Genomic DNA, 25,677 nt, shown 5'->3' with positions numbered 1-25,677 from the left:
ACTCCGCACATCCTGTATGGAGACACTAGTCCCTGCATTGCTCAGGTGGATTTGGCCCATTCTTCCGCACACACTCCTCACATCCTGTATGGAGACACTAGTCACCTGCATTGCTCAGGTGGATTTTGGCCCATTCTTCCGCACACACTCCTCACATCCTGTATGGAGACACTAGTCACCTGCATTGCTCAGGTGGATTTTGGCCCATTCTTCCGCACACACTCCTCACATCCTGTATGGAGACACTAGTCCCTGCATTGCTCAGGTGGATTTTGGCCCATTCTTCTGCACACACTCCTCACATCCTGTATGGAGACACTAGTCGCCTGCATTGCTCAGGTGGATTTTGGCCCATTCTTCCGCACACACTCCTCACATCCTGTATGGAGACACTAGTCCCTGCATTGCTCAGGTGGATTTTGGCCATTCTTCCACACACACTCCTCACATCCTGTATGGAGACACTAGTCCCTGCATTGCTCAGGTGGATTTTGGCCCATTCTTCCGCACACACTTCTCACATCCTGTATGGAGACACTAGTCACCTGCATTGCTCAGGTGGATTTTGGCCCATTCTTCCGCACACACTCCTCACATCCTGTATGGAGACACTAGTCACCTGCATTGCTCAGGTGGATTTTGGCCCATTCTTCCGCACACACACACTCCTCTTATCCTGCAGGTCCCGGCTCCTTCTATGATCTCTGAGCTTTAGTTCCTTCCAGACATTTTCTGTTGGATAAATTTCAACCAAGAAAGAAAAAGGAGCTTTAATCGGTCAACCATATATGCCAAAAATCTTTATTCATGATGAGTACAATACAAGGTTCAGGAAGGGAACTTAAAAAGCATAAATAGGTGTATAAAGACACAAAAATACCGTAACCATAAACATACAGTACAAAACACAACATGTGCAAATACAAATACCAATACCAATGGATATCGAAGCAACCAATGATTTATATATAAAAACAATACAGAAAACAGTTATAAACATATAACATAACAATAGGCATCCATATAAAATAACATTCACCAATGCTGGAATCCTGCAGATATGCCGCCAAGTAGATATTCAGATGTATCTTCCCATAAGTTTGTAACATATAATTTCAAGATAAAAATCATCATGATGCTCATCTGGCAATGAAGAAAACATCGAGAACGTCGACTGTACAGCAGCATAGATGGTCCAAGACAAAGGTAAGGGAACTGTCCGGACACAGCAAACACAAAAGTCACAAAACACGGAAAACCAATGTGGAATATACACATATAAAGCATCAAAAACAATAGAAATCATCCACCATAAATATGATGAGATGAATCATAGAAAAGAGGAAACATTCAAAATTTCATTCAGTCCCTTAGGGCTCATAGTGTCTAATGTCACCGTCCACCTTGTCTCTCACATCTTCCCTCACTCTAACCCGGCGTTCGCGTGATGTAAGTCCCACATAGATCTTGGGACATTCACACGTGGCGTAATACACGTTACAACTCCCATAAGAAATGTAATGATTGATATTATACTCACGGGACCCACTGACAGCATTGCAGCAGCAAGGACAGCATTGCAGCAGCAAGGACAGCATTGCAGCAGCAAGGACAGCATTGCAGCAGCAGGGACAGCATTGCAGCAGCAGGGACAGCATTGCAGCAGCAAGAACAGCATTGCAGCAGCAGGGACAGCATTGCAGCAGCAAGGACAGCATTGCAGCAGGGACAGCTTTGCAGCAGCAAGGACAGCATTGCAGCAGCAAGGACAGCATTGCAGCAGCAGGGACAGCATTGCAGCAGCAGGGACAGCATTGCAGCAGGGACAGCATTGCAGCAGCAGGGACAGCATTGCAGCAGCAAGGACAGCATTGCAGCAGGGACAGCTTTGCAGCAGCAAGGACAGCATTGCAGCAGCAAGGACAGCATTGCAGTAGGGAGAGCATTGCAGCAGCAAGGACAGCATTGCAGCAGCAAGGACAGCATTGCAGCAGCAGGGACAGCATTGCAGCAGCAGGGACAGCATTGCCTTTTTCTGGCACCGGCTTCTCTCAAGTCTGTGGCCACCTCCGCCATGCACTTAAAGACCGGACAGATTCCTTTATCTTTATGTCCATCGGAACGTTCCTTGGGTCTTCCACATCCATCTTCTTTTCTTATCAAAGGCGCCACCTCTTGAGTTACATTCTCTTCAGATTTTTCCACCTCCTCAGACACTTTGGGATTCTCATTGCCTTTGACCTTGGGTTTCCCACACTGTTTCGAGCCCGGTCATATCCTATGTCTTCAGCCTTGGTCTTGTCCGCAGCTCTCAGCTCCTAATGAAACCTTTGGTCCATCCTTTACTACCTCAGAGGCTTTTTCCACTTCTGCAGCTTTAGTTTTTCCATGAGTTTCTGCAATCTCACCTTCAATTTCCTCTGGGTTCTCTGGATCTTCAGAGGTTTTCTCGGACTCCTCAGCCTTGGATTCTTTGGAGTCCACCATTTTCCTTGTCAGATTTCTCTTCTTTTTCTGCCAGGATGTCACACCCCTCAGTGCGGTACTCCTTTTCATCATTGAGGATTTTATCTCCACTAACGCTCAGTTGGATTTCATCTCCTATAGCATTCTCCAGGATTTCATCTCCTATAGCACTCTCCAGGATTTCATCTCCTATAGCACTCTCCAGGATTTCATCTCCTATAGCGCTCTCCAGGATTTCTTCTCCTATAGCACTCTCCAGGATTTCATCTCCTATAGCGCTCTCCAGGATTTCATCTCCTATAGCATTCTCCAGGATTTCATCTCCTATAGCATTCTCCAGGATTTCATCTCCTATAGCGCTCTCCAGGATTTCATCTCCTATAGCGCTCTCCAGGATTTCTTCTCTTATAGCGCTCTCCAGGATTTCATCTCCTATAGCGCTCTCCAGGATTTCATCTCCTATAGCACTCTCCAGGATTTCATCTCCTATAGCACTCTCCAGGATTTCATCTCCTTTAGCACTCTCCAGGATTTCATCTCCTATAGCACTCTCCAGGATTTCATCTCCTATAGCACTCTCCAGGATTTCATCTCCTATAGCGCTCTCCAGGATTTCTTCTCCTATAGCACTCTCCAGGATTTCATCTCCTATAGCGCTCTCCAGGATTTCATCTCCTATAGCATTCTCCAGGATTTCATCTCCTATAGCATTCTCCAGGATTTCATCTCCTATAGCGCTCTCCAGGATTTCATCTCCTATAGCATTCTCCAGGATTTCATCTCCTATAGTGCTCTCCAGGATTTCATCTCCTATAGCGCTCTCCAGGATTTCATCTCCTATAGCGCTCTCCAGGATTTCTTCTCCTATAGCGCTCTCCAGGATTTCATCTCCTATAGCGCTCTCCAGGATTTCATCTCCTATAGCACTCTCCAGGATTTCATCTCCTATAGCGCTCTCCAGGATTTCTTCTCCTATAGCACTCTCCAGGATTTCTTCTCCTATAGCGCTCTCCAGGATTTCATCTCCTATAGCGTTCTCCAGGATTTCATCTCCTATAGCGCTCTCCAGGATTTCATCTCCTATAGCGCTCTCCAGGATTTCTTCTCCTATAGCACTCTCCAGGATTTCATCTCCTATAGCGCTCTCCAGGATTTCATCTCCTATAGCGCTCTCCAGGATTTCTTCTCTTATAGCGCTCTCCAGGATTTCATCTCCTATAGCGTTCTCCAGGATTTCATCTCCTATAGCGTTCTCCAGGATTTCATCTCCTATAGCGTTCTCCAGGATTTCATCTCCTATAGCGCTCTCCAGGATTTCATCTCCTATAGCGTTCTCCAGGATTTCTTCTCCTATAGCGCTCTCCAGGATTTCATCTCCTATAGCGCTCTCCAGGATTTCTTCTCCTATAGCGCTCTCCAGGATTTCATCTCCTTTAGCACTCTCCAGGATTTCATCTCCTATAGCACTCTCCAGGATTTCATCTCCTTTAGCACTCTCCAGGATTTCATCTCCTATAGCACTCTCCAGGATTTCATCTCCTATAGCGCTCTCCAGGATTTCTTCTCCTATAGCACTCTCCAGGATTTCTTCTCCTATAGCGCTCTCCAGGATTTCATCTCCTATAGCGTTCTCCAGGATTTCATCTCCTATAGCGTTCTCCAGGATTTCATCTCCTATAGCGTTCTCCAGGATTTCATCTCCTATAGCGCTCTCCAGGATTTCATCTCCTATAGCGCTCTCCAGGATTTCTTCTCCTATAGCACTCTCCAGGATTTCATCTCCTTTAGCACTCTCCAGGATTTCATCTCCTATAGCACTCTCCAGGATTTCATCTCCTTTAGCACTCTCCAGGATTTCATCTCCTTTAGCACTCTCCAGGATTTCATCTCCTATAGCACTCTCCAGGATTTCATCTCCTATAGCGCTCTCCAGGATTTCTTCTCCTATAGCACTCTCCAGGATTTCTTCTCCTATAGCGCTCTCCAGGATTTCATCTCCTATAGCGTTCTCCAGGATTTCATCTCCTATAGCGTTCTCCAGGATTTCATCTCCTATAGCGTTCTCCAGGATTTCATCTCCTATAGCGCTCTCCAGGATTTCATCTCCTATAGCGCTCTCCAGGATTTCTTCTCCTATAGCGCTCTCCAGGATTTCATCTCCTTTAGCACTCTCCAGGATTTCATCTCCTATAGCACTCTCCAGGATTTCATCTCCTTTAGAACTCTCCAGGATTTCATCTCCTTTAGCACTCTCCAGGATTTCATCTCCTATAGCATTCTCCAGGATTTCATCTCCTATAGCACTCTCCAGGATTTCATCTCCTATAGCACTCTCCAGAATTTCATCTCCTATAGCACTCTCCAGGATTTCATCTCCTATAGCGCTCTCCAGGATTTCTTCTCCTATAGCGCTCTCCAGGATTTCTTCTCCTATAGCACTCTCCAGGATTTCATCTCCTATAGCACTCTCCAGGATTTCATCTCCTATAGCACTCTCCAGGATTTCATCTCCTATAGCACTCTCCAGGATTTCTTCTCCTATAGCGCTCTCCAGGATTTCATCTCCTATAGCGCTCTCCAGGATTTCTTCTCCTATAGCGCTCTCCAGGATTTCTTCTCCTATAGCACTCTCCAGGATTTCATCTCCTATAGCACTCTCCAGGATTTCATCTCCTATAGCACTCTCCAGGATTTCATCTCCTATAGCACTCTCCAGGATTTCATCTCCTTTAGCACTCTCCAGGATTTCATCTCCTACAGCACTCTCCAGGATTTCATCTCCTATAGCGCTCTCCAGGATTTCATGTCCTATAGCACTCTCCAGGATTTCATCTCCTTTAGCACTCTCCAGGATTTCTTCTCCTATAGCACTCTCCAGGATTTCATCTCCTATAGCGCTCTCCAGGATTTCATCTCCCATAGCACTCTCCAGGATTTCTTCTCCTATAGTGTTCTCCAGGATTTCATCTCCTTTAGCACTCTCCAGGATTTCTTCTCCTATAGCGCTCTCCAGGATTTCATCTTCTATAGCGCTCTCCAGGATTTCTTCTCCTATAGCGCTCTCCAGGATTTCTTCTCCTATAGCGCTCTCCAAGATTTCATCTCCTATAGCGCTCTCCAGGATTTCATCTCCTTTAGCGCTCTCCAGGATTTCATCTCCTTTAGCGCTCTCCAGGATTTCTTCTCTTATAGCGCTCTCCAGGATTTCTTCTCCTATAGCGCTCTCCAGGATTTCATCTTCTATAGCGCTCTCCAGGATTTCTTCTCCTATAGCGCTCTCCAGGATTTCTTCTCCTATAGCGCTCTCCAAGATTTCATCTCCTATAGCGCTCTCCAGGATTTCATCTCCTTTAGCGCTCTCCAGGATTTCATCTCCTTTAGCGCTCTCCAGGATTTCATCTCCTTTAGCGCTCTCCAGGATTTCTTCTCTTATAGCGCTCTCCAGGATTTCTTCTCCTATAGCGCTCTCCAGGATTTCTTCTCCTATAGCGCTCTCCAGGATTTCTTCTCCTATAGCGCTCTCCAGGATTTCTTCTCCTATAGCGCTCTCCAGTATTTCATCTCCTATAGCGCTCTCCAGAATTTCATCTCATACAGCGCTCTCCAGGATTTCATCTCCTATAGCGCTCTCCAGGATTTCTTCTCCTATAGCGCTCTCCAGTATTTCATCTCCTATAGCGTTCTCCAGTATTTCATCTCCTATAGCGCTCTCCAGGATTTCTTCTCTTACAGCGCTCTCCAGTATTTCATCTCCTATAGCGCTCTCCAGGATTTCTTCTCCTATAGCGCTCTCCAGGATTTCTTCTCCTATAGCGCTCTCCAGGATTTCTTCTCCTATAGCGCTCTCCAGTATTTCATCTCCTATAGCGCTCTCCAGAATTTCATCTCATACAGCGCTCTCCAGGATTTCATCTCATACAGCGCTCTCCAGGATTTCATCTCCTATAGCGCTCTCCAGGATTTCTTCTCCTATAGCGCTCTCCAGTATTTCATCTCCTATAGCGTTCTCCAGTATTTCATCTCCTATAGCGCTCTCCAGGATTTCTTCTCTTACAGCGCTCTCCAGTATTTCATCTCCTATAGCGCTCTCCAGGATTTCTTCTCCTATAGCGCTCTCCAGGATTTCTTCTCCTATAGCACTCTCCAGGATTTCTTCTCCTATAGCGCTCTCCAGTATTTCATCTCCTATAGCGCTCTCCAGGATTTCTTCTCTTACAGCGCTCTCCAGGATTTCTTCTCCTATAGTGTTCTCCAGTATTTCTTCTCCTATAGCGCTCTCCAGGATTCATCTCCTACAGCGCTCTCCAGGATTTCTTCTCCTATAGCGCTCTCCAGGATTTCATCTCCTATAGTGTACTCCAGTATTTCATCTCCTATAGCGCTCTCCAGGATTTCTTCTCCTGTAGCGCTATCCAGTATTTCCTCTCCTATAGTGTTCTCCAGTATTTCTTCTCCTATAGCGCTCTTCAGGATTTCTTGTCTTATAGCGCTCTCTAGGATTTCTTCTCCTATAGCACTCTCCAGGATTTCCTCTCCTATAGCGTTCTCCAGGATTTCTTCTCTTATAGCACTCTCCTGGATTTCTTCTCCTGTAGCGCTATCCAGTATTTCCTCTCCTATAGCGTTCTCCAGGATTTCTTCTCCCATAGCACTCTCCAGGATTTCTTCTCCCATAGCACTCTCCAGGATTTCATCTCCTATAGCGCTCTCCAGGATTTCATCTCCTATAGCATTCTCCAGGATTTCTTCTCCTATAGCGCTCTCCAGGATTTCTTCTCCTAGAGCGCTCTCCAGGATTTCCTCTCCTATAGCGTTCTCCAGGATTTCTTCTCCTGTAGCGCTATCCAGTATTTCCTCTCCTATAGTGTTCTCCAGTATTTCTTCTCCTATAGCGCTCTCCAGGATTTCCTCTCCTATAGCGTTCTCCAGGATTTCTTCTCCCATAGCACTCTCCAGGATTTCTTCTCTTATAGCACTCTCCAGGATTTCTTCTCCTATAGCACTCTCCAGGATTTCTTCTCCTATAGCACTCTCCAGGATTTCTTCTCTTATAGCACTCTCCAGGATTTCTTCTCCTATAGCACTCTCCAGGATTTCTTCTCCTATAGCACTCTCCAGAATTTCCTCTCCTATAGCGTTCTCCAGGATTTCTTCTCCCATAGCACTCTCCAGGATTTCTTCTCTTGGCACTCTCCAGGATTTCTTCTCCTATAGCGCTCTACAGGATTTCATCTCTTACAGCGGTCTCGCGGATTTCATCTCCCACAGCACTCTCCAGGATGTGTTATTTGTTGCGGGGAGCACCTGGTCATGTTTATGATGAAATTATGCTCTTTCCTCTTCCGGACTATGGCTCCAACAGACCTCACTGGAACTTTCAATAGTTTAGAAATTGTTCTGTAACCAATGTCATCACTATGTTTTAGAATAATAAGGTTGAAAAGATCTTGAGACACCTCAGTGGTTTTACCAATCATTTGATGTTTCTTGTAGACTATCAGTTGGATCAGCTGATATTATTTTTCGCTCAGTGGCAGGACATTTGTTTTGAACTGGCAACTGTGGATGATCACAAAAAATTAATCAGGAAAAAACAAAACCACAAGAGTAGTTGGAAACTGAGCTGACCGCAATCCTCTATCTATCGGACAACACTAGAAGTAGCAGTGGGATGTTCCTAACACACCTAGACACTTCGTTACTGCCGGAGAAACTTGCTACACCTCAAAGATAGAAATGAGGAATTCTTGCCTCAGAGCAGTCCCCAAATAAATAGCAAGCTCCCAACATGCAACAACAGTGATGTAAGAAAACACAATACACAGATAGAAAATATAGATTAGCAAAGGTGAGGCCCGACTTACTAGCTACAACAGGACAGGACAGAAAACTGATTGTGGGCAGGAAAAAACCCTGAAAAAATACCAATCTCCTGATAATAAAAAATACTGAGACCACACTATATCAGGTACTCTTGTGCCAGACACTTTAAAGTGAATTGCAGATATAATGGGAAGAAACAAAATCACAGAACAAATAATATTCTAAAGTGCAAATAATCCAAACATGAACAGAGCGCAAGCTCCCATTTTTGCTGGAGGAACTTCCCTGCTCACAAAAGCAGAGCGACAGTTCCTCACATACAAGAAACAAAACAGAGATCCAAATGGAATAAGCAGAAACACTCTTAAGTGCTATTCCAACAATTAAGCAAAGAAACAGTAAACTAATCTCGAGTAGATTCAGGCACAGAAGAAATGGGAGAAACTGAAGGGAAAACTCCCAGCCATCTTCAGAAGCAGCAGGAAACATCTATCACCGGCGGCCGCCAGGCAGAAACTGCTCTCTTAAATTCACTAGGCTGATCTGTAATAGGACTTCCTGGATTCCTAATTAATTCCAACACCTGTTTGAGTCACAGATTCAGACTCAGCTTCATTACCATTTCTGGCCACACTCCACCCCAGAACCCAATTGGGTGACATTCACAACAGACGTCTTTCTAATTACTGGTAGACTTCAGGTGGTGTCAGGATTTTCCAGGGCTTTTTCCTCCTTTCTTTCTTAATGTGTTCAATAATTTCTCCCTCTGACATTTCTCATTATTACACATCACTTTATTTATAGCCATGTATGGTTTGATTTCTTTGCCTGCTCGGATTAGATGGGTTGTTACTGACATCTGGTGAGAAATTCATGTCAATAGCACCTCTAGAAATATATTTACTTAAAAAATTGGTAACGTGTTGAATACTTATTTCACCTGCTGTGTTTACTATCACAAGTATTATATAGCTGGTAGAGGATGATGGGAGTGATAATGAAGATGAAGGTTATTGTAGTTGTTATGGTAAATATGGTTCCTCTTAGTGAGATTTAACGTAATTAGCATGATGATGGACTGATGATGGGGCTGATGATGGGGTGGTGATGGGGGTGATGATGGGGGTGATGATGAGGGTGATGTGGTTGATGATGGGGGTGGTGATGGGGCTGATGATGTGGTTGATGATGGGGCTGATGGTGATGATGATGGGGCTGATAATGAGGTTGATGATGGGGCTGATGGTGATGATGATGGGGCTGATAATGAGGTTGATGATGGGGCTGATGATGGGGCTGATGATGGGGCTGATGATGGGGCTGATAATGGGGTTGATGATGGGGCTGATGATGGTGATGATGACGATGGGGCTGATAATGGGGTTGATGAGGGGGTTGATGATGGGGGCTGATAATGGGGTTGATGATGGGGGTTGATGATGGGGCTGATGAGGAGGGTGATGATGGGGCTGATGATGGAGCTGATTATGGGGCAATGATATTGTTGATGATGGGAATGATGATGCAGGTGATGATAGGGTTGAGGGTGGGGTTGATGATGGGGAGATGATAGGTAGATGATGGGGGTGATGATGGGGGTGATGATGGGGGTGATGATGGGGTGATGATGGGGTTGATGATGGGGTGATAATGGGGTGATGATGGGGGTGATGATGGGGTGATGATGGGACTGATGGTGGGGTGATTATGGGGTGATGATGGGGTGATGATGGGGCTGATGGTGGGGTGATTATGGGGTGATGATGGGGCTGATGATGTGGTTGATGATGGGGTGATGATGGGGTGATGATGGGGTTGATGATGGGGTGATGATGGGGTTGATGATGGGGGTGATGATGGGGTGATGATGGGGTGATGATGGGGCTGATGGTGGGGTGATTATGGGGTGATGATGGGGCTGATGGTGGGGTGATTATGGGGTGATGATGGGGTGATGATGGGGCTGATGGTGGGGTGATTATGGGGTGATGATGGGGCTGATGATGTGGTTGATGATGGGTAGATGATTGGGGTGATGATTGGGGTTGATGATGGGGTTGATGATGGGGTGATGATGGGGTTGATGATGGGGTGATAATGGGGTGATGATGGGGTTGATGATGGGGGCTGATGAGGAGGGTGATGATGGGGTGATGATGGGGCTGATGGGGGGGTGATTATGGGGTGATGATGGGGCTGATGATGTGGTTGATGATGGGTAGATGATTGGGGTGATGATTGGGGTTGATGATGGGGTTGATGATGGGGGTGATGATGGGGTTGATGATGGGGATTGATGATGGGGCTGATGAGGAGGGTGATGATGGGGTGATGATGGGGCTGATGGGGGGGTGATTATGGGGTGATAATGGGGCTGATGATGTGGTTGATGATGGGTAGATGATTGGGGTGATGATGGGGTTGATGATGGGGTTGATGATGGGGTGATAATGGGGTGATGATGGGGTTGATGATGGGGCTGATGAGGAGGGTGATGATGGGGTGATGATGGGGCTGATGGTGGGGTGATTATGGGGTGATGATGGGGCTGATGATGTGGTTGATGATGGGTAGATGATTGGGGTGATGATTGGGGTTGATGATGGGGTTGATGATGGGGGTGATGATGGGGTTGATGATGGGGTGATAATGGGGTGATGATGGGGTTGGTGATGGGGGTTGATGATGAGGCTGATGAGGAGGGTGATGATGGGGCTGATGATGAAGCTGATTATGGGGCTCATGATGGGGTAATGATTATGTTGTGATGGGGTTGATGATGGGGTGATCATTGGGGTGATAATGGGGTGATGATGGGGTTGATGATGGGGGTGATGATGGGGGTGATGAAGGAGGTAATGATGGTGGGGGTGATGGATGGGGTGATTATGATACTGATGGTGAGTGATGCTTTTCTCTTCTGCTTCTTTCTCCGGTGTCTCTTCGCTGCTCCTCGACATCAGATGGTTTTGAATTTCTCCAGATCCTGAAGGAAGTTGCCCGAGAGAACACTGAGAATCCAGATCTGAGCATCGTGTGGATCGATCCAGATGATTTCCCTCTGGTGACGTTACCTAATTGTGTGACTAGGCTGTGGGTGGGAGGCTCCTGTAGGAACAATGCTCAGATGAAGGACGTAATATCCTTCAGATCCTCGTACATCTCAGACCTCACTGTCACTCAGGGTTTCTTCACACTTGGCTGTGGGTGGGAGGCTCCTGCAGGAACAATGCTCAGATGAAGGACGTAATATCCTTCAGATCCTCGTACATCTCAGACCTCACTGTCACTCAGGGTTTCTTCACACTTGGCTGTGGGTGGGAGGCTCCTGCAGGAACAATGCTCAGACAAGGACGTAATATCCTTCAGATCCTCGTACATCTCAGACCTCACTGTCACTTAGGGTTTCTTCACACTTGGCTGTGGGTGGGAGGCTCCTGCAGGAACAATGCTCAGATGAAGGACGTAATATCCTTCAGATCCTCGTACATCTCAGACCTCACTGTCACTCAGGGTTTCTTCACACTTGGCTGTGGGTGGGAGGCTCCTGCAGGAACAATGCATAGATGAAGGACGTAATATCCTTCAGATCCTCGTACATCTCAGACCTCACTGTCACTCAGGGTTTCTTCACACTTGGCTGTGGGTGGGAGGCTCCTGCAGGAACAATGCTCAGACAAGGACGTAATATCCTTCAGATCCTAGTACATCTAAGACCTCACTGTCACTCAGGGTTTCTTCACACTTGGCTGTGGGTGGGAGGCTCCTGCAGGAACAATCCTCAGATGAAGGACGTAATATCCTTCAGATCCTCGTACATCTCAGACCTCACTGTCACTCAGGGTTTCTTCACACTTGGCTGTGGGTGGGAGGCTCCTGCAGGAACAATCCATACATGAAAGACGTAATATCCTTCAGATCCTCGTACATCTCAGACCTCACTGTCACTCAGGGTTTCTTCACACTTGGCTGTGGGTGGGAGGCTCCTGCAGGAACAATGCATAGATGAAGGACATAATATCCTTCAGATCCTCGTACATCTCAGACCTCACTGTCACTCAGGGTTTCTTCACACTTGGCTGTGGGTGGGAGGCTCCTGCAGGAACAATGCTCAGATGAAGGACGTAATATCCTTCAGATCCTCGTACATCTCAGACCTCACTGTCACTCAGGGTTTCTTCACACTTGGCTGTGGGTGGGAGGCTCCTGCATGAACAATGCTCAGATGAAGGACGTAATATCCTTCAGATCCTCGTACATCTCAGACCTCACTGTCACTCAGGGTTTCTTCACACTTGGCTGTGGGTGGGAGGCTCCTGCAGGAACAATGCTCAGACAAGGACGTAATATCCTTCAGATCCTCGTACATCTCAGACCTCACTGTCACTCAGGGTTTCTCCACACTTGGCTGTGGGTGGGAGGCTCCTGCAGGAACAATCCTCAGATGAAGGACGTAATATCCTTCAGATCCTCGTACATCTCAGACCTCACTGTCACTCAGGGTTTCTTCACACTTGGCTGTGGGTGGGAGGCTCCTGCAGGAACAATGCTCAGATGAAGGACGTAATATCCTTCAGATCCTCGTACATCTCAGACCTCACTGTCACTCAGGGTTTCTTCACACTTGGCTGTGGGTGGGAGGCTCCTGCAGGAACAATGCTCAGACAAGGACGTAATATCCTTCAGATCCTCGTACATTTCAGACCTCACTGTCACTCAGGGTTTCTCCACACTTGGCTGTGGGTGGGAGGCTCCTGCAGGAACAATCCTCAGATGAAGTACGTAATATCCTTCAGATCCTCGTACATCTCAGACCTCACTGTCACTAAGGGTTTCTTCACACTTGGCTGTGGGTGGGAGGCTCCTGCAGGAACAATGCTCAGATGAAGGACGTAATATCCTTCAGATCCTCGTACATCTCAGACCTCACTGTCACTCAGGGTTTCTTCACACTTGGCTGTGGGTGGGAGGCTCCTGCAGGAACAATGCTCAGATGAAGGACGTAATATCCTTCAGATCCTCGTACATCTCAGACCTCACTGTCACTCAGGGTTTCTTCACACTTGGCTGTGGGTGGGAGGCTCCTGCAGGAACAATGCTCAGACAAGGACGTAATATCCTTCAGATCCTCGTACATCTCAGACCTCACTGTCACTCAGGGTTTCTCCACACTTGGCTGTGGGTGGGAGGCTCCTGCAGGAACAATCCTCAGATGAAGTACGTAATATCCTTCAGATCCTCGTACATCTCAGACCTCACTGTCACTAAGGGTTTCTTCACACTTGGCTGTGGGTGGGAGGCTCCTGCAGGAACAATGCTCAGATGAAGGACGTAATATCCTTCAGATCCTCGTACATCTCAGACCTCACTGTCACTCAGGGTTTCTTCACACTTGGCTGTGGGTGGGAGGCTCCTGCAGGAACAATGCATAGATGAAGGACGTAATATCCTTCAGATCCTCGTACATCTCAGACCTCACTGTCACTCAGAGTTTCTTCACACTTGGCTGTGGGTGGGAGGCTCCTGCAGGAACAATGCTCAGACAAGGACGTAATATCCTTCAGATCCTCGTACATCTCAGACCTCACTGTCACTCAGGGTTTCTTCACACTTGGCTGTGGGTGGGAGGCTCCTGCAGGAACAATGCATAGATGAAGGACGTAATATCCTTCAGATCTTCGTACATCTCAGACCTCACTGTCACTCAGGGTTTCTTCACACTTGGCTGTGGGTGGGAGGCTCCTGCAGGAACAATCCATAGATGAAGGACGTAATATCCTTCAGATCCTCGTACATCTCAGACCTCACTGTCACTCAGGGTTTCTTCACACTTGGCTGTGGGTGGGAGGCTCCTGCAGGAACAATCCATACATGAAAGACGTAATATCCTTCAGATCCTCGTACATCTCAGACCTCACTGTCACTCAGGGTTTCTTCACACTTGGCTGTGGGTGGGAGGCTCCTGCAGGAACAATCCTCAGATGAAGGACGTAATATCCTTCAGATCCTCGTACATCTCAGACCTCACTGTCACTCAGGGTTTCTTCACACTTGGCTGTGGGTGGGAGGCTCCTGCAGGAACAATGCATAGATGAAGGACGTAATATCCTTCAGATCTTCGTACATCTCAGACCTCACTGTCACTCAGGGTTTCTTCACACTTGGCTGTAGGTGGGAGGCTCCTGCAGGAACAATCCATAGATGAAGGACGTAATATCCTTCAGATCCTCGTACATCTCAGACCTCACTGTCACTCAGGGTTTCTTCACACTTGGCTGTGGGTGGGAGGCTCCTGCAGGAACAATCCATAGATGAAGGACGTAATATCCTTCAGATCCTCGTACATCTCAGACCTCACTGTCACTCTGGGTTTCTTCACAATTGGCTGTGGGTGGGAGGCTCCTGCAGGAACAATACATAGATGAAGGACGTAATATCCTTCAGATCCTCGTACATCTCAGACCTCACTGTCACTCTGGGTTTCTTCACAATTGGCTGTGGGTGGGAGGCTCCTGCAGGAACAATACATAGATGAAGGACGTAATATCCTTCAGATCCTCGTACATCTCAGACCTCACTGTCACTCTGGGTTTCTTCACACTTTGCTGTGGGAGGGAGGCTCCTCCAGGAAAAATCCTCAGAAGAAGGACGTAAAATCCTTCAGCTCTTCGTACATCTCAGACCTCATGCCATTAAGGCTCTGTGCGCACTAGACCTTTTTACCCGCGGATTTACCCGCGGATTTGCCGCGGAAATTTCTTGAGAAATGTCTGCAATCTTTGTGCAGACATTTACCAGCAATTTCTATGAAAAAAAAAATTAGCTGTGCGCACTTGTGCGGATTTTTCTCAAGAAATTTCCTTGAGAAGAATTTCTCGAGAAAATTTCTTGAGAAAATGAACATGTCCATTATTTCCGCAGGTACCCTGCGGATTTCGGCAGTACAGCCTGCAAAAATCCGCAGGGAACCACCCGCGGGAAAATCGCGGCAATTTCGCGGCTATTCCGTGGCTAATCCGCGGCAAATCCGCATGCGGATTTGGTGCGGATGTTTTCCGGAGGTCCGGAAATCTTTCACTCCCAGAAGTTTCTCAAGAAATTTTCTTGAGAAACTTCACATTTCTAGTGCGCACATAGCCTAACACTCACGAAGGCACCTCCGAACTCTTCTGTCCTTTCCAGACTCCTGCATCCCCACCTCACTTTCCTGATTTCCAGAGTTCTCTGTCTCCTTCAGACTCCTCTGTCTCCTCCTCCAGACTCCTATTTCTCCTCCAGACTCCTCTGTCTTTTCCAGACTCCTCTGTGATCTCTGAAATTTGCAGATGATACTAAGATAGGAGGAGTAGCCAACCCTCGAGAGGAAAGAGCGGATTCAGAAGGATCTAGACACTGAACAATGGGCCGAGGAGAACAGAATGGTTTTTAACAAGGACAAATGCAAAGTCCTACACCTGGGTAAAAGCAATGTAAAAAGCAGATATAGCATGACAGGAATAGAACGAGGTGATAGCACCAGGGAAAAGGACCGGGGCATAAGAGTGGATCCCAGATTTAACATGAGCCAACAATGCGGAGCTGCAGCTAAAAAGCCAACAACATTCTGGGATGTATCAAGACAAGCATTGACTCTAGATGGAGAGGTCATTATTCTCCTATACTCTGCCCTGGTCAGACCCCACCTGGAATACTGGGTACAGTTCTGGGCCCACAATTCAACAAAGATATCGATATATTGGAGCAAGTCCAGAGAAGAGCAACCAAGATGGTAGAAGGTCTGCAAACCATGCACATGAAGACCGGCTAAAAGAACTAGGGATGCTTAGTTTGAAAAAGAGAAGGCTGAGAGGAGACTTAATAGTGGTCTACAAATATCTGAAAGGTCACAGTGTAGAGTGAATGACCCTATTCTCATTAGCACAAGGAAAAACAAGAAGCAATGGCATGAAACTTAAAGGAAGGAGATTCAGATTAGACATTAGGAAAAACTTTCTGACAGTGAGGGCAGTCAGGGAGTGGAACAGGCAGCCACAGGAGGCAGTGAGGGCAGTCAGGGAGTGGAACAGGCAGCCACGGGAGGTGGTGAGATCTCCATCAATGCAAATCTTCAAGCGGAAACTGGATAAACATATAGCTGGGATGATTTAGGAAAGCCTGCACTCGCAGGGAGTTGGGCACGATGACCCTTAGGGGTACTTTGCACACTACGACATCGCAGGTGCGATGTCGGTGGGGTCAAATTGAAAATGACGCACTTCCGGCATCGCATGCGACATCGTAGTGTGTAAAGGCTCGATGATACGATTAACGAGCGCAAAAGCAAGGATATCGCCACTGCGACGGGGGCGGGGACTATCGCGCTCGGCATCGCAGCATCAGCCTGCGATGTCGCAGCGTGCAAAGTGCCCCTTAAGGTCCCTTCCAACTACCATTCTATGATTCTATAACTCATCTGTCTCCTCCAGACTCCTCAATCTCCTCCTCCAGACTCCTCTTTCTCCTCCAGACTAATCTGTCCCCTCCAGACTCATCTGTCTCCTCCAGACTTCTCTGTCTCTTCCAGAGTCCTCTGTCTCCTTCAGATTCCTCTGTCTCCTTCAGATTCCACTGTCTCCTCCAGACTCCTCTGTCTCCTCCAGACTCCTCTGTCTCCTTCAGACTCCTCTGTCTCCTCCAGACTTCTGTCTCCTCCAGACTTCTGTCTCCTCCAGACTCCTCTGTCTCCTTCAGACTCCTCTGTCTCCTTCAGACTCCTCTGTCTCCTCCAGACTTCTGTCTCCTCCAGACTTCTGTCTCCTCCATACTCCTCTGTCTCCTTCAGACTTCTCTGTCTCCTCCAGAGTTCTCTGTCTCCTTCAGACTCCTCTGTCTCCTCCAGACTCCTCTGTCTCCTTCAGACTCCTCTGTCTCCTCCAGACTCCTCTGTCTCCTCCAGACTCCTCAATCTCCTTCTCCAGACTCCTCTTTCTTCTCCAGACTAATCTGTCTCATCCAGACTTCTCTGTATCCTCCAGACTCATCTGTCTCCTCCAGACTCCTCTGTCTCCTCCAGACTCATCTGTCTCCTCCAGACTTCTCTGTCTCCTCCAGAGTCCTCTGTCTCCTCCAGACTTCTGTCTCCTCCAGACTCCTCTGTCTCCTCCAGACTCCTCTGTCTCCTCCAGACTCCTCTGTCTCCTCCAGACTTCTCTGTCTCCTCCAGACTTCTCTGTCTCCTCCAGACTCTTCTGTCTCCTCCAGACTCCACTGTCTCCTCCAGACTCCACTGTCTCCTTCAGACTCCTCTGTCTCCTCCTCCAGACTCCTCTTTCTCCTCCAGACTTCTCTGTCTCCTCCAGAGTCCTCTGTCTCCTCCAGACTTCTGTCTCCTCCAGACTCCTCTGTCTCCTCCAGACTCCTCTGTCTCCTCCAGACTTCTCTGTCTCCTCCAGACTCCTCTGTCTCCTCCAGAGTCCTCTGTCTTCTCCAGACTCCTCTGTCTCCTCCATACTCCTCTGTCTCCTCCAGAATCTTCTGTCTTCTCCAGACTCCTGTGTCTCCTCCAGACTCCTCTGTCTCCTCCAGACTCCTCTGTCTCCTTCAGACTCATGTGTCTCCTCCAGACTCCTGTGTCTCCTCCAGACTCCTCTTTCTCCTCCAGACTAATCTGTCTCCTCCAGACTCCTCTGTCTCCTCCAGACTCCTCTGTCTCCTTCAGACTCATGTGTCTCCTCCAGACTCCTCTGTCTCCTCCAGACTCATCTGTCTCCTCCAGAGTCCTCTGTCTCCTCCAGACTCCTCTGTCTTCTCCAGACTCCTCTGTCTCCTACAGACTCCTCTGTCTCCTTCAGACTCCTCTGTCTCCTCCAGACTTCTGTCTCCTTCAGACTCCTCTGTCTCCTCCAGACTCCTCAATCTCCTCCTCCAGACTGCTCTTTCTCCTCCAGACTAATCTGTCTCATCCAGACTTCTCTGTCTCCTCCAGACTTCTCTGTCTCCTCCAGACTCATCTGTCTCTTCCAGACTTTTCTGTCTCCTCCAGAGTCCTCTGTTTCCTTCAGACTCCTCTGTCTCCTCCAGACTCCTCTGTCTCCTCCAGACTCCTCTGTCTCCTCCAGACTTCTCTGTCTCCTCCAGACTCCTCTGTCTCCTCCAGACTTCACTGTCTCCTTCAGACTCCTGTGTCTCCTCCAGACGTCTCTGTCTCCTCCATACTCCTCTGTCTCCTCCAGAATCCTCTGTCTCCTCCAGACTCCTCTGTCTCCTTCAGACTCCTCTGTCTCCTTCAGACTCCTCTGTCTCCTCCAGACTCCTCTGTCTCCTCCAGACTCCTCTGTCTCCTCCAGACTTCTCTGTCTCCTCCAGATGTCTCTGTCTCCTTTATACTCCTCTGTCTCCTCCATACTCCTCTGTCTCCTTCAGACTCCTGTGTCTCCTCCAGACTCCTGTGTCTCCTCCAGACTCCTGTGTCTCCTCCAGACTCCTCTGTCTCCTTCAGACTCCTCTGTCTCCTCCAGACTCCTCTGTCTCCTCCAGACTTCTCTGTCTCCTCCAGACTTCTCTGTCTCCTCCAGACTCCTCTGTCTCCTTCAGACTCCTCTGTCTCCTTCAGACTCCTCTGTCTCCTCCAGACTCCTCTGTCTCCTCCAGACTTCTGTCTCCTCCAGACTTCTGTCTCCTCCATACTCCTCTGTCTCCTCCAGAATCCTCTGTTCCTCCAGACTCCTCTGTCTCCTTCAGACTCCTCTGTCTCCTCCAGACTCCTCTGTCTCCTCCAGACTCATCTGTCTCCTCCAGAGTCCTCTGTCTCCTCCAGACTCCTCTGTCTTCTCCAGACTCCTCTGTCTCCTCCAGACTCCTCTGTCTCCTTCAGACTCCTCTGTCTCCTCCAGACTTCTGTCTCCTTCAGACTCCTCTGTCTCCTCCAGACTCCTCAATCTCCTCCTCCAGACTGCTCTTTCTCCTCCAGACTAATCTGTCTCATCCAGACTTCTCTGTCTCCTCCAGACTTCTCTGTCTCCTCCAGACTCATCTGTCTCTTCCAGACTTTTCTGTCTCCTCCAGAGTCCTCTGTTTCCTTCAGACTCCTCTGTCTCCTCCAGACTCCTCTGTCTCCTCCAGACTCCTCTGTCTCCTCCAGACTTCTCTGTCTCCTCCAGACTCCTCTGTCTCCTCCAGACTTCACTGTCTCCTTCAGACTCCTGTGTCTCCTCCAGACGTCTCTGTCTCCTCCATACTCCTCTGTCTCCTCCAGAATCCTCTGTCTCCTCCAGACTCCTCTGTCTCCTTCAGACTCCTCTGTCTCCTTCAGACTCCTCTGTCTCCTCCAGACTCCTCTGTCTCCTCCAGACTCCTCTGTCTCCTCCAGACTTCTCTGTCTCCTCCAGATGTCTCTGTCTCCTTTATACTCCTCTGTCTCCTCCATACTCCTCTGTCTCCTTCAGACTCCTGTGTCTCCTCCAGACTCCTGTGTCTCCTCCAGACTCCTGTGTCTCCTCCAGACTCCTCTGTCTCCTTCAGACTCCTCTGTCTCCTCCAGACTCCTCTGTCTCCTCCAGACTTCTCTGTCTCCTCCAGACTTCTCTGTCTCCTCCAGACTCCTCTGTCTCCTTCAGACTCCTCTGTCTCCTTCAGACTCCTCTGTCTCCTCCAGACTCCTCTGTCTCCTCCAGACTTCTGTCTCCTCCAGACTTCTGTCTCCTCCATACTCCTCTGTCTCCTCCAGAATCCTCTGTTCCTCCAGACTCCTCTGTCTCCTTCAGACTCCTCTGTCTCCTCCAGACTCCTCTGTCTCCTCCAGACTTCTCTGTCTCCTTTATACTCCTCTGTCTCCTCCAGACTCCTCTGTCTCCTCCATACTCCTCTGTCTCCTCCAGACTCCTCTGTCTCCTTCAGACTCCTCTGTCTCCTTCAGACTCCTCTGTCTCCTTCAGACTCCTGTGTCTCCTCCAGACTCCTGTGTCTCCTCCAGACTCCTCTGTCTCCTCCAGACGTCTCTGTCTCTTCCAGATGTCTCTGTCTCCTCCATACTCCTCTGTCTCCTCCATACTCCTCTGTCTCCTCCAGAATCCTCTGTCTCCTCCAGACTCCTCTGTCTCCTTCAGACTTCTCTGTCTCCTCCAGACTCCTCTGTCTCCTCCAGACTCCTCTGTCTCCTTCAGACTCCTCTGTCTCCTTCAGACTCCTCTGTCTCCTTCAGACTCCTGTGTCTCCTCCAGACTCCTGTGTCTCCTCCAGTCTCCTCTTTCTCCTCCAGATGTCTCTGTCTCCTCCAGACTCCTCTGTCTCCTTCAGACTCCTCTGTCTCCTCCAGACTTCTCTGTCTCCTCCAGACTTCTCTGTCTCCTCCATACTCCTCTGTCTCCTCCAGAATCCTCTGTCTCCTCCAGACTCCTCTGTCTCCTCCAGACTTCTCTGTCTCCTCCAGACTCCTCTGTCTCCTTCAGACTCCTCTGTCTCCTTCAGACTCCTCCAGACTCCTCTGTCTCCTCCAGACTTCTGTCTCCTCCAGACTTCTGTCTCCTCCATACTCCTGTGTCTCCTCCAGACTTCTCTGTCTCCTCCAGACTCCTCTGTCTCCTCCAGACTTCTCTGTCTCCTCCAGACTCCTCTGTCTCCTCCAGACTCCTCTGTCTCCTCCAGACTTCTCTGTCTCCTCCAGACTCCTCTGTCTCCTCCAGACTTCACTGTCTCCTTCAGACTCCTGTGTCTCCTCCAGACGTCTCTGTCTCCTCCATACTCCTCTGTCTCCTCCAGACTCCTCTGTCTCCTTCAGACTCCTCTGTCTCCTCCAGACTCCTCTGTCTCCTCCATACTCCTCTGTCTCCTCCATACTCCTCTGTCTCCTCCAGACTCCTCTGTCTCCTCCAGACTTCTCTGTCTCCTTCAGACTCCTCTGTCTCCTTCAGACTCCTCTGTCTCCTTCAGACTCCTCTGTCTCCTCCAGACTCCTCTGTCTCCTCCAGACTTCTGTCGCCTCCAGACTTCTGTCTCCTCCATACTCCTCTGTCTCCTCCAGACGCCTCTGTCTCCTCCAGACTCCTCTGTCTCCTCCAGACTCCTCTGTCTCCTCCAGACCCCTCTGTCTCCTCCAGACTTCACTGTCTCCTTCAGACTCCTGTGTCTCCTCCAGACGTCTCTGTCTGCTCCAGACTCCTCTGTCTCCTTCAGACTCCTCTGTCTCCTCCAGACTCCTCTGTCTCCTCCAGACTCCTCTGTCTCCTCCAGACTCCTCTGTCTCCTCCAGACTTCTGTCTCCTCCATACTCCTCTGTCTCCTCCAGACGCCTCTGTCTCCTCCAGACTCCTCTGTCTCCTCCAGACTTCTCTGTCTCCTCCAGACCCCTCTGTCTCCTCCAGACTTCACTGTCTCCTTCAGACTCCTGTGTCTCCTCCAGACGTCTCTGTCTCCTCCATACTCCTCTGTCTCCTCCATACTCCTCTGTCTCCTCGAGAATCCTCTGTCTCCTCCAGACTCCTCTTTCTCCTTTATACTCCTCTGTCTCCTTCAGACTCCTCTGTCTCCTCCAGACTCCTCTGTCTCCTCCATACTCCTCTGTCTCCTCCAGACTCCTCTGTCTCCTTCAGACTCCTCTGTCTCCTCCAGACTCCTCTGTCTCCTCCAGACTTCTCTGTCTCCTCCAGACTTCTCTGTCTCCTCCATACTCCTCTGTCTCCTCCAGAATCCTCTGTCTCCTCCAGACTCCTCTGTCTCCTCCAGACTTCTCTGTCTCCTCCAGACTCCTCTGTCTCCTCCAGACTCCTCTGTCTCCTCCATACTCCTCTGTCTCCTCCAGACTTCTCTGTCTCCTCCAGACTCCTCTGTCTCCTCCAGACTTCTCTGTCTCCTCCAGACTCCTGTGTCTCCTTCAGACTCCTGTGTCTCCTCCAGACGTCTCTGTCTCCTCCATACTCCTCTGTCTCCTCGAGAATCCTCTGTCTCCTCCAGACTCCTCTGTCTCCTTCAGACTCCTCTGTCTCCTCCAGACTCCTCTGTCTCCTCCAGACTTCTCTGTCTCTTTTATACTCCTCTGTCTCCTTCAGACTCCTCTGTCTCCTCCAGACTCCTCTGTCTCCTCCATACTCCTCTGTCTCCTCCAGACTCCTCTGTCTCCTTCAGACTCCTCTGTCTCCTCCAGACTCCTCTGTCTCCTCCAGACTTCTCTGTCTCCTCCAGACTTCTCTGTCTCCTCCATACTCCTCTATCTCCTCCAGAATCCTCTGTCTCCTCCAGACTCCTCTGTCTCCTCCAGACTTCTCTGTCTCCTCCAGACTCCTCTGTCTCCTTCAGACTCCTCTGTCTCCTTCAGACTCATGTGTCTCCTCCAGACTCCTGTGTTATCTCGACCGTGTCTCTCCAACAGAGAACTCTGTCTAACTAGAGTCTAGATTGATGTGTCCTTCAGATATTTCGGTCTTAGGCGGGCTTTGCACGTTGCGACATCGCAAGCCGATGCTGCGATGCCGCACGTGATTGTCCCCGCCCCCGTCGCAGGTACGATATCCTTGTGATAGCTGCCGTAGTGAACATTATCGCTACAGCAGCTTCACATGGACTCACCTGTCCTGGGACGTCGCTGTGGCCGGCAATCCGCCTCCTTATTAAGGGGGCGGGTCGTGCGGCGTCACAGAGATGTCACACAGCAGGCGGCCAATAGGAGTGGAGGGGCAGAGATGAGCGGGATGTAAACATCCCGCCCACCTCCTTCCTTCCGCATATCCTACGGAAGCCGCGGTGACGCCGGTAGGAGATGTTCCTCGCTCCTGCGGCTTCACACACAGCGATGTCTGCTGCCGCAGGAACGAGGAACAACATCGGACCGTCGCGTCAGCGTAATTATGGATTACGCCAACGCTGCACCGATGATACGATTACGACGCTTTTGCGCTCGTTAATCGTATCATCGAACCTTTACACACTGCGATGTCGCATGCGATGCCGGATGTGCGTCACTTTCAATTTGACCCCACCGACATCGCACCTGCGATGTCGTAGTGTGCAAAGCCCGCCTTAGTCTACATTCCTCTTTTCTCCTCCAGACTCTTTTTTTCTCCTTGCCCTAATTCCTGTTTTCTTTAAACTCCACCGTCTTCTGCAAAACCTCTATATTTCTACAAACTCTTCTGTCTCTTCCAGACATCTCTGTTGTTTGTCTTCTCTAGCGTCTTATGTCCCCTCCTTCAGACTCTTGTGCTTCCTCCATTCCTTCTGAAGTCTCTGCTGTCCTGTGCAGACATCTCTGTCATCCTCTGGACTCTTTTGCCCACTGTTCCACACCATTTCAAATCCTCTAGACACCTCTATCCTTTTAACCTTCTCTATCTTCTCCAAACTCCTCTGTCCTATCCAGTCTTCTCTTTCCTCCTCAATGTCTCTGTGTCCACTCCTTCACAAGACTCCTTTTTCTGTTAGAGATCCCTCTACTTCAGAACCTTTTGTCTCTTCCACAGCTCATTATCGTCTCCAGATATCTCTGTCCTCATGCAGACACATCTGCCTACTCTTTCAGACAACTGTGGCATCCCGACACCTCTCTTCCTTCATACGCCTCTATATACTCTCTCACTTCTAGACTTTTCTGCCTTACTCCCAACACCTCTCTCTTCCTTCATACGCCTCTATATACTCTCTCGCTTCTAGACTTTTCTGCCTTACTCCCGACACCTCTCTTCCTTCATTCGCCTCTATATACTCTCTCGCTTGTAGACTTTTCTGCCTTACTCCCAACACCTCTCTCTTCCTTCATACGCCTCTATATACTCTCTCACTTCTAGACTTTTCTGCCTTACTCCCGACACCTCTCTTCCTACATTCGCCTCTATATACTCTCTCACTTCTAGACTTTTCTGCCTTACTCCCGACACCTCTCTCTTCCTTCATACGCCTCTATATGCTCTCTCACTTCTAGACTTTTCTGCCTTACTCCCGACACCTCTCTTCCTTCATTCGCCTCTATATACTCTCTCACTTCTAGACTTTTCTGCCTTACTCCTGACACCTCTCTCTTCCTTCATACGCCTCTATATGCTCTCTCACATCTAGACTTTTCTGCCTTACTCCCGACACCTCTCTTCCTTCATTCGCCTCTATATACTCTCTCACTTCTAGACTTTTCTGCCTTACTCCCGACACCTCTCTCTTCCTTCATACGCCTCTATATACTCTCTCGCTTCTAGACTTTTCTGCCTTACTCCCGACACCTCTCTTCCTTCATTCGCCTCTATATACTCTCTCGCTTGTAGACTTTTCTGCCTTACTCCCAACACCTCTCTCTTCCTTCATACGCCTCTATATACTCTCTCACTTCTAGACTTTTCTGCCTTACTCCCGACACCTCTCTCTTCCTTCATACGCCTCTATATACTCTCTCACTTCTAGACTTTTCTGCCTTACTCCCGACACCTCTCTTCCTTCATTCGCCTCTATATACTCTCTCACTTCTAGACTTTTCTGCCTTACTCCCGACACCTCTCTCTTCCTTCATACGCCTCTATATGCTCTCTCACTTCTAGACTTTTCTGCCTTACTCCCGACACCTCTCTTCCTTCATTCGCCTCTATATACTCTCTCACTTCTAGACTTTTCTGCCTTACTCCTGACACCTCTCTCTTCCTTCATACGCCTCTATATGCTCTCTCACATCTAGACTTTTCTGCCTTACTCCCGACACCTCTCTTCCTTCATTCGCCTCTATATACTCTCTCACTTCTAGACTTTTCTGCCTTACTCCCGACACCTCTCTCTTCCTTCATACGCCTCTATATACTCTCTCGCTTCTAGACTTTTCTGCCTTACTCCCGACACCTCTCTCTTCCTTCATTCGCCTCTATATACTCTCTCGCTTCTAGACTTTTCTGCCTTACTCCCGACACCTCTCTCTTCCTTCATTCGCCTCTATATATTCTCTCACTTCTAGACTTTTCTGCCTTACTCCCGACACCTCTCTCTTCCTTCATACGCTTCTATATACCCTCTCATTTCTAGACTTTTCTGCCTTACTCCCGACACCTCTCTTCCTTCATTCGCCTCTATATACTCTCTCACTTCTAGACTTTTCTGCCTTACTCCCGACACCTCTCTCTTCCTTCATACGCTTCTATATACCCTCTCATTTCTAGACTTTTCTGCCTTACTCCCGACACCTCTCTCTTCCTTCATACGCTTCTATATACTCTCTCGCTTCTAGACTTTTCTGCCTTACTCCCGACACCTCTCTCTTCCTTCATTCGCCTCTATATACTCTCTCGCTTCTAGACTTTTCTGCCTTACTCCCGACACCTCTCTCTTCCTTCATACGCTTCTATATACTCTCTCGCTTCTAGACTTTTCTGCCTTACTCCCGACACCTCTCTCTTCCTTCATACTCCTCTATATACTCTCTCGCTTCTAGACTTTTCTGCCTTACTCCCG

At 48.7% G+C, this 25,677-nt stretch overlaps 1 protein-coding gene across 1 annotated transcript in view; it reads left to right on the top strand.

Moving 5' to 3' along the window:
• Window positions 1-25,677, top strand: part of CASQ2 (calsequestrin 2) — a 215,673-nt gene that overhangs the window by 149,296 nt on the left and 40,700 nt on the right. The window contains exon 9 of the mRNA XM_075334827.1: window positions 11,253-11,353. Coding sequence (XP_075190942.1) covers window positions 11,253-11,353 — 101 coding nt within the window. The remainder of the gene's footprint in view (window positions 1-11,252; window positions 11,354-25,677) is intronic.

The sequence above is a fragment of the Anomaloglossus baeobatrachus genome, chromosome 2, assembly GCF_048569485.1.
Source record: "Anomaloglossus baeobatrachus isolate aAnoBae1 chromosome 2, aAnoBae1.hap1, whole genome shotgun sequence".
Classification (NCBI taxonomy): Eukaryota; Metazoa; Chordata; class Amphibia; order Anura; family Aromobatidae; genus Anomaloglossus; species Anomaloglossus baeobatrachus.
The sequence above is the reverse complement of the archived record's forward strand: the minus strand, read 5'-3'. Positions and strand labels throughout refer to the sequence as shown.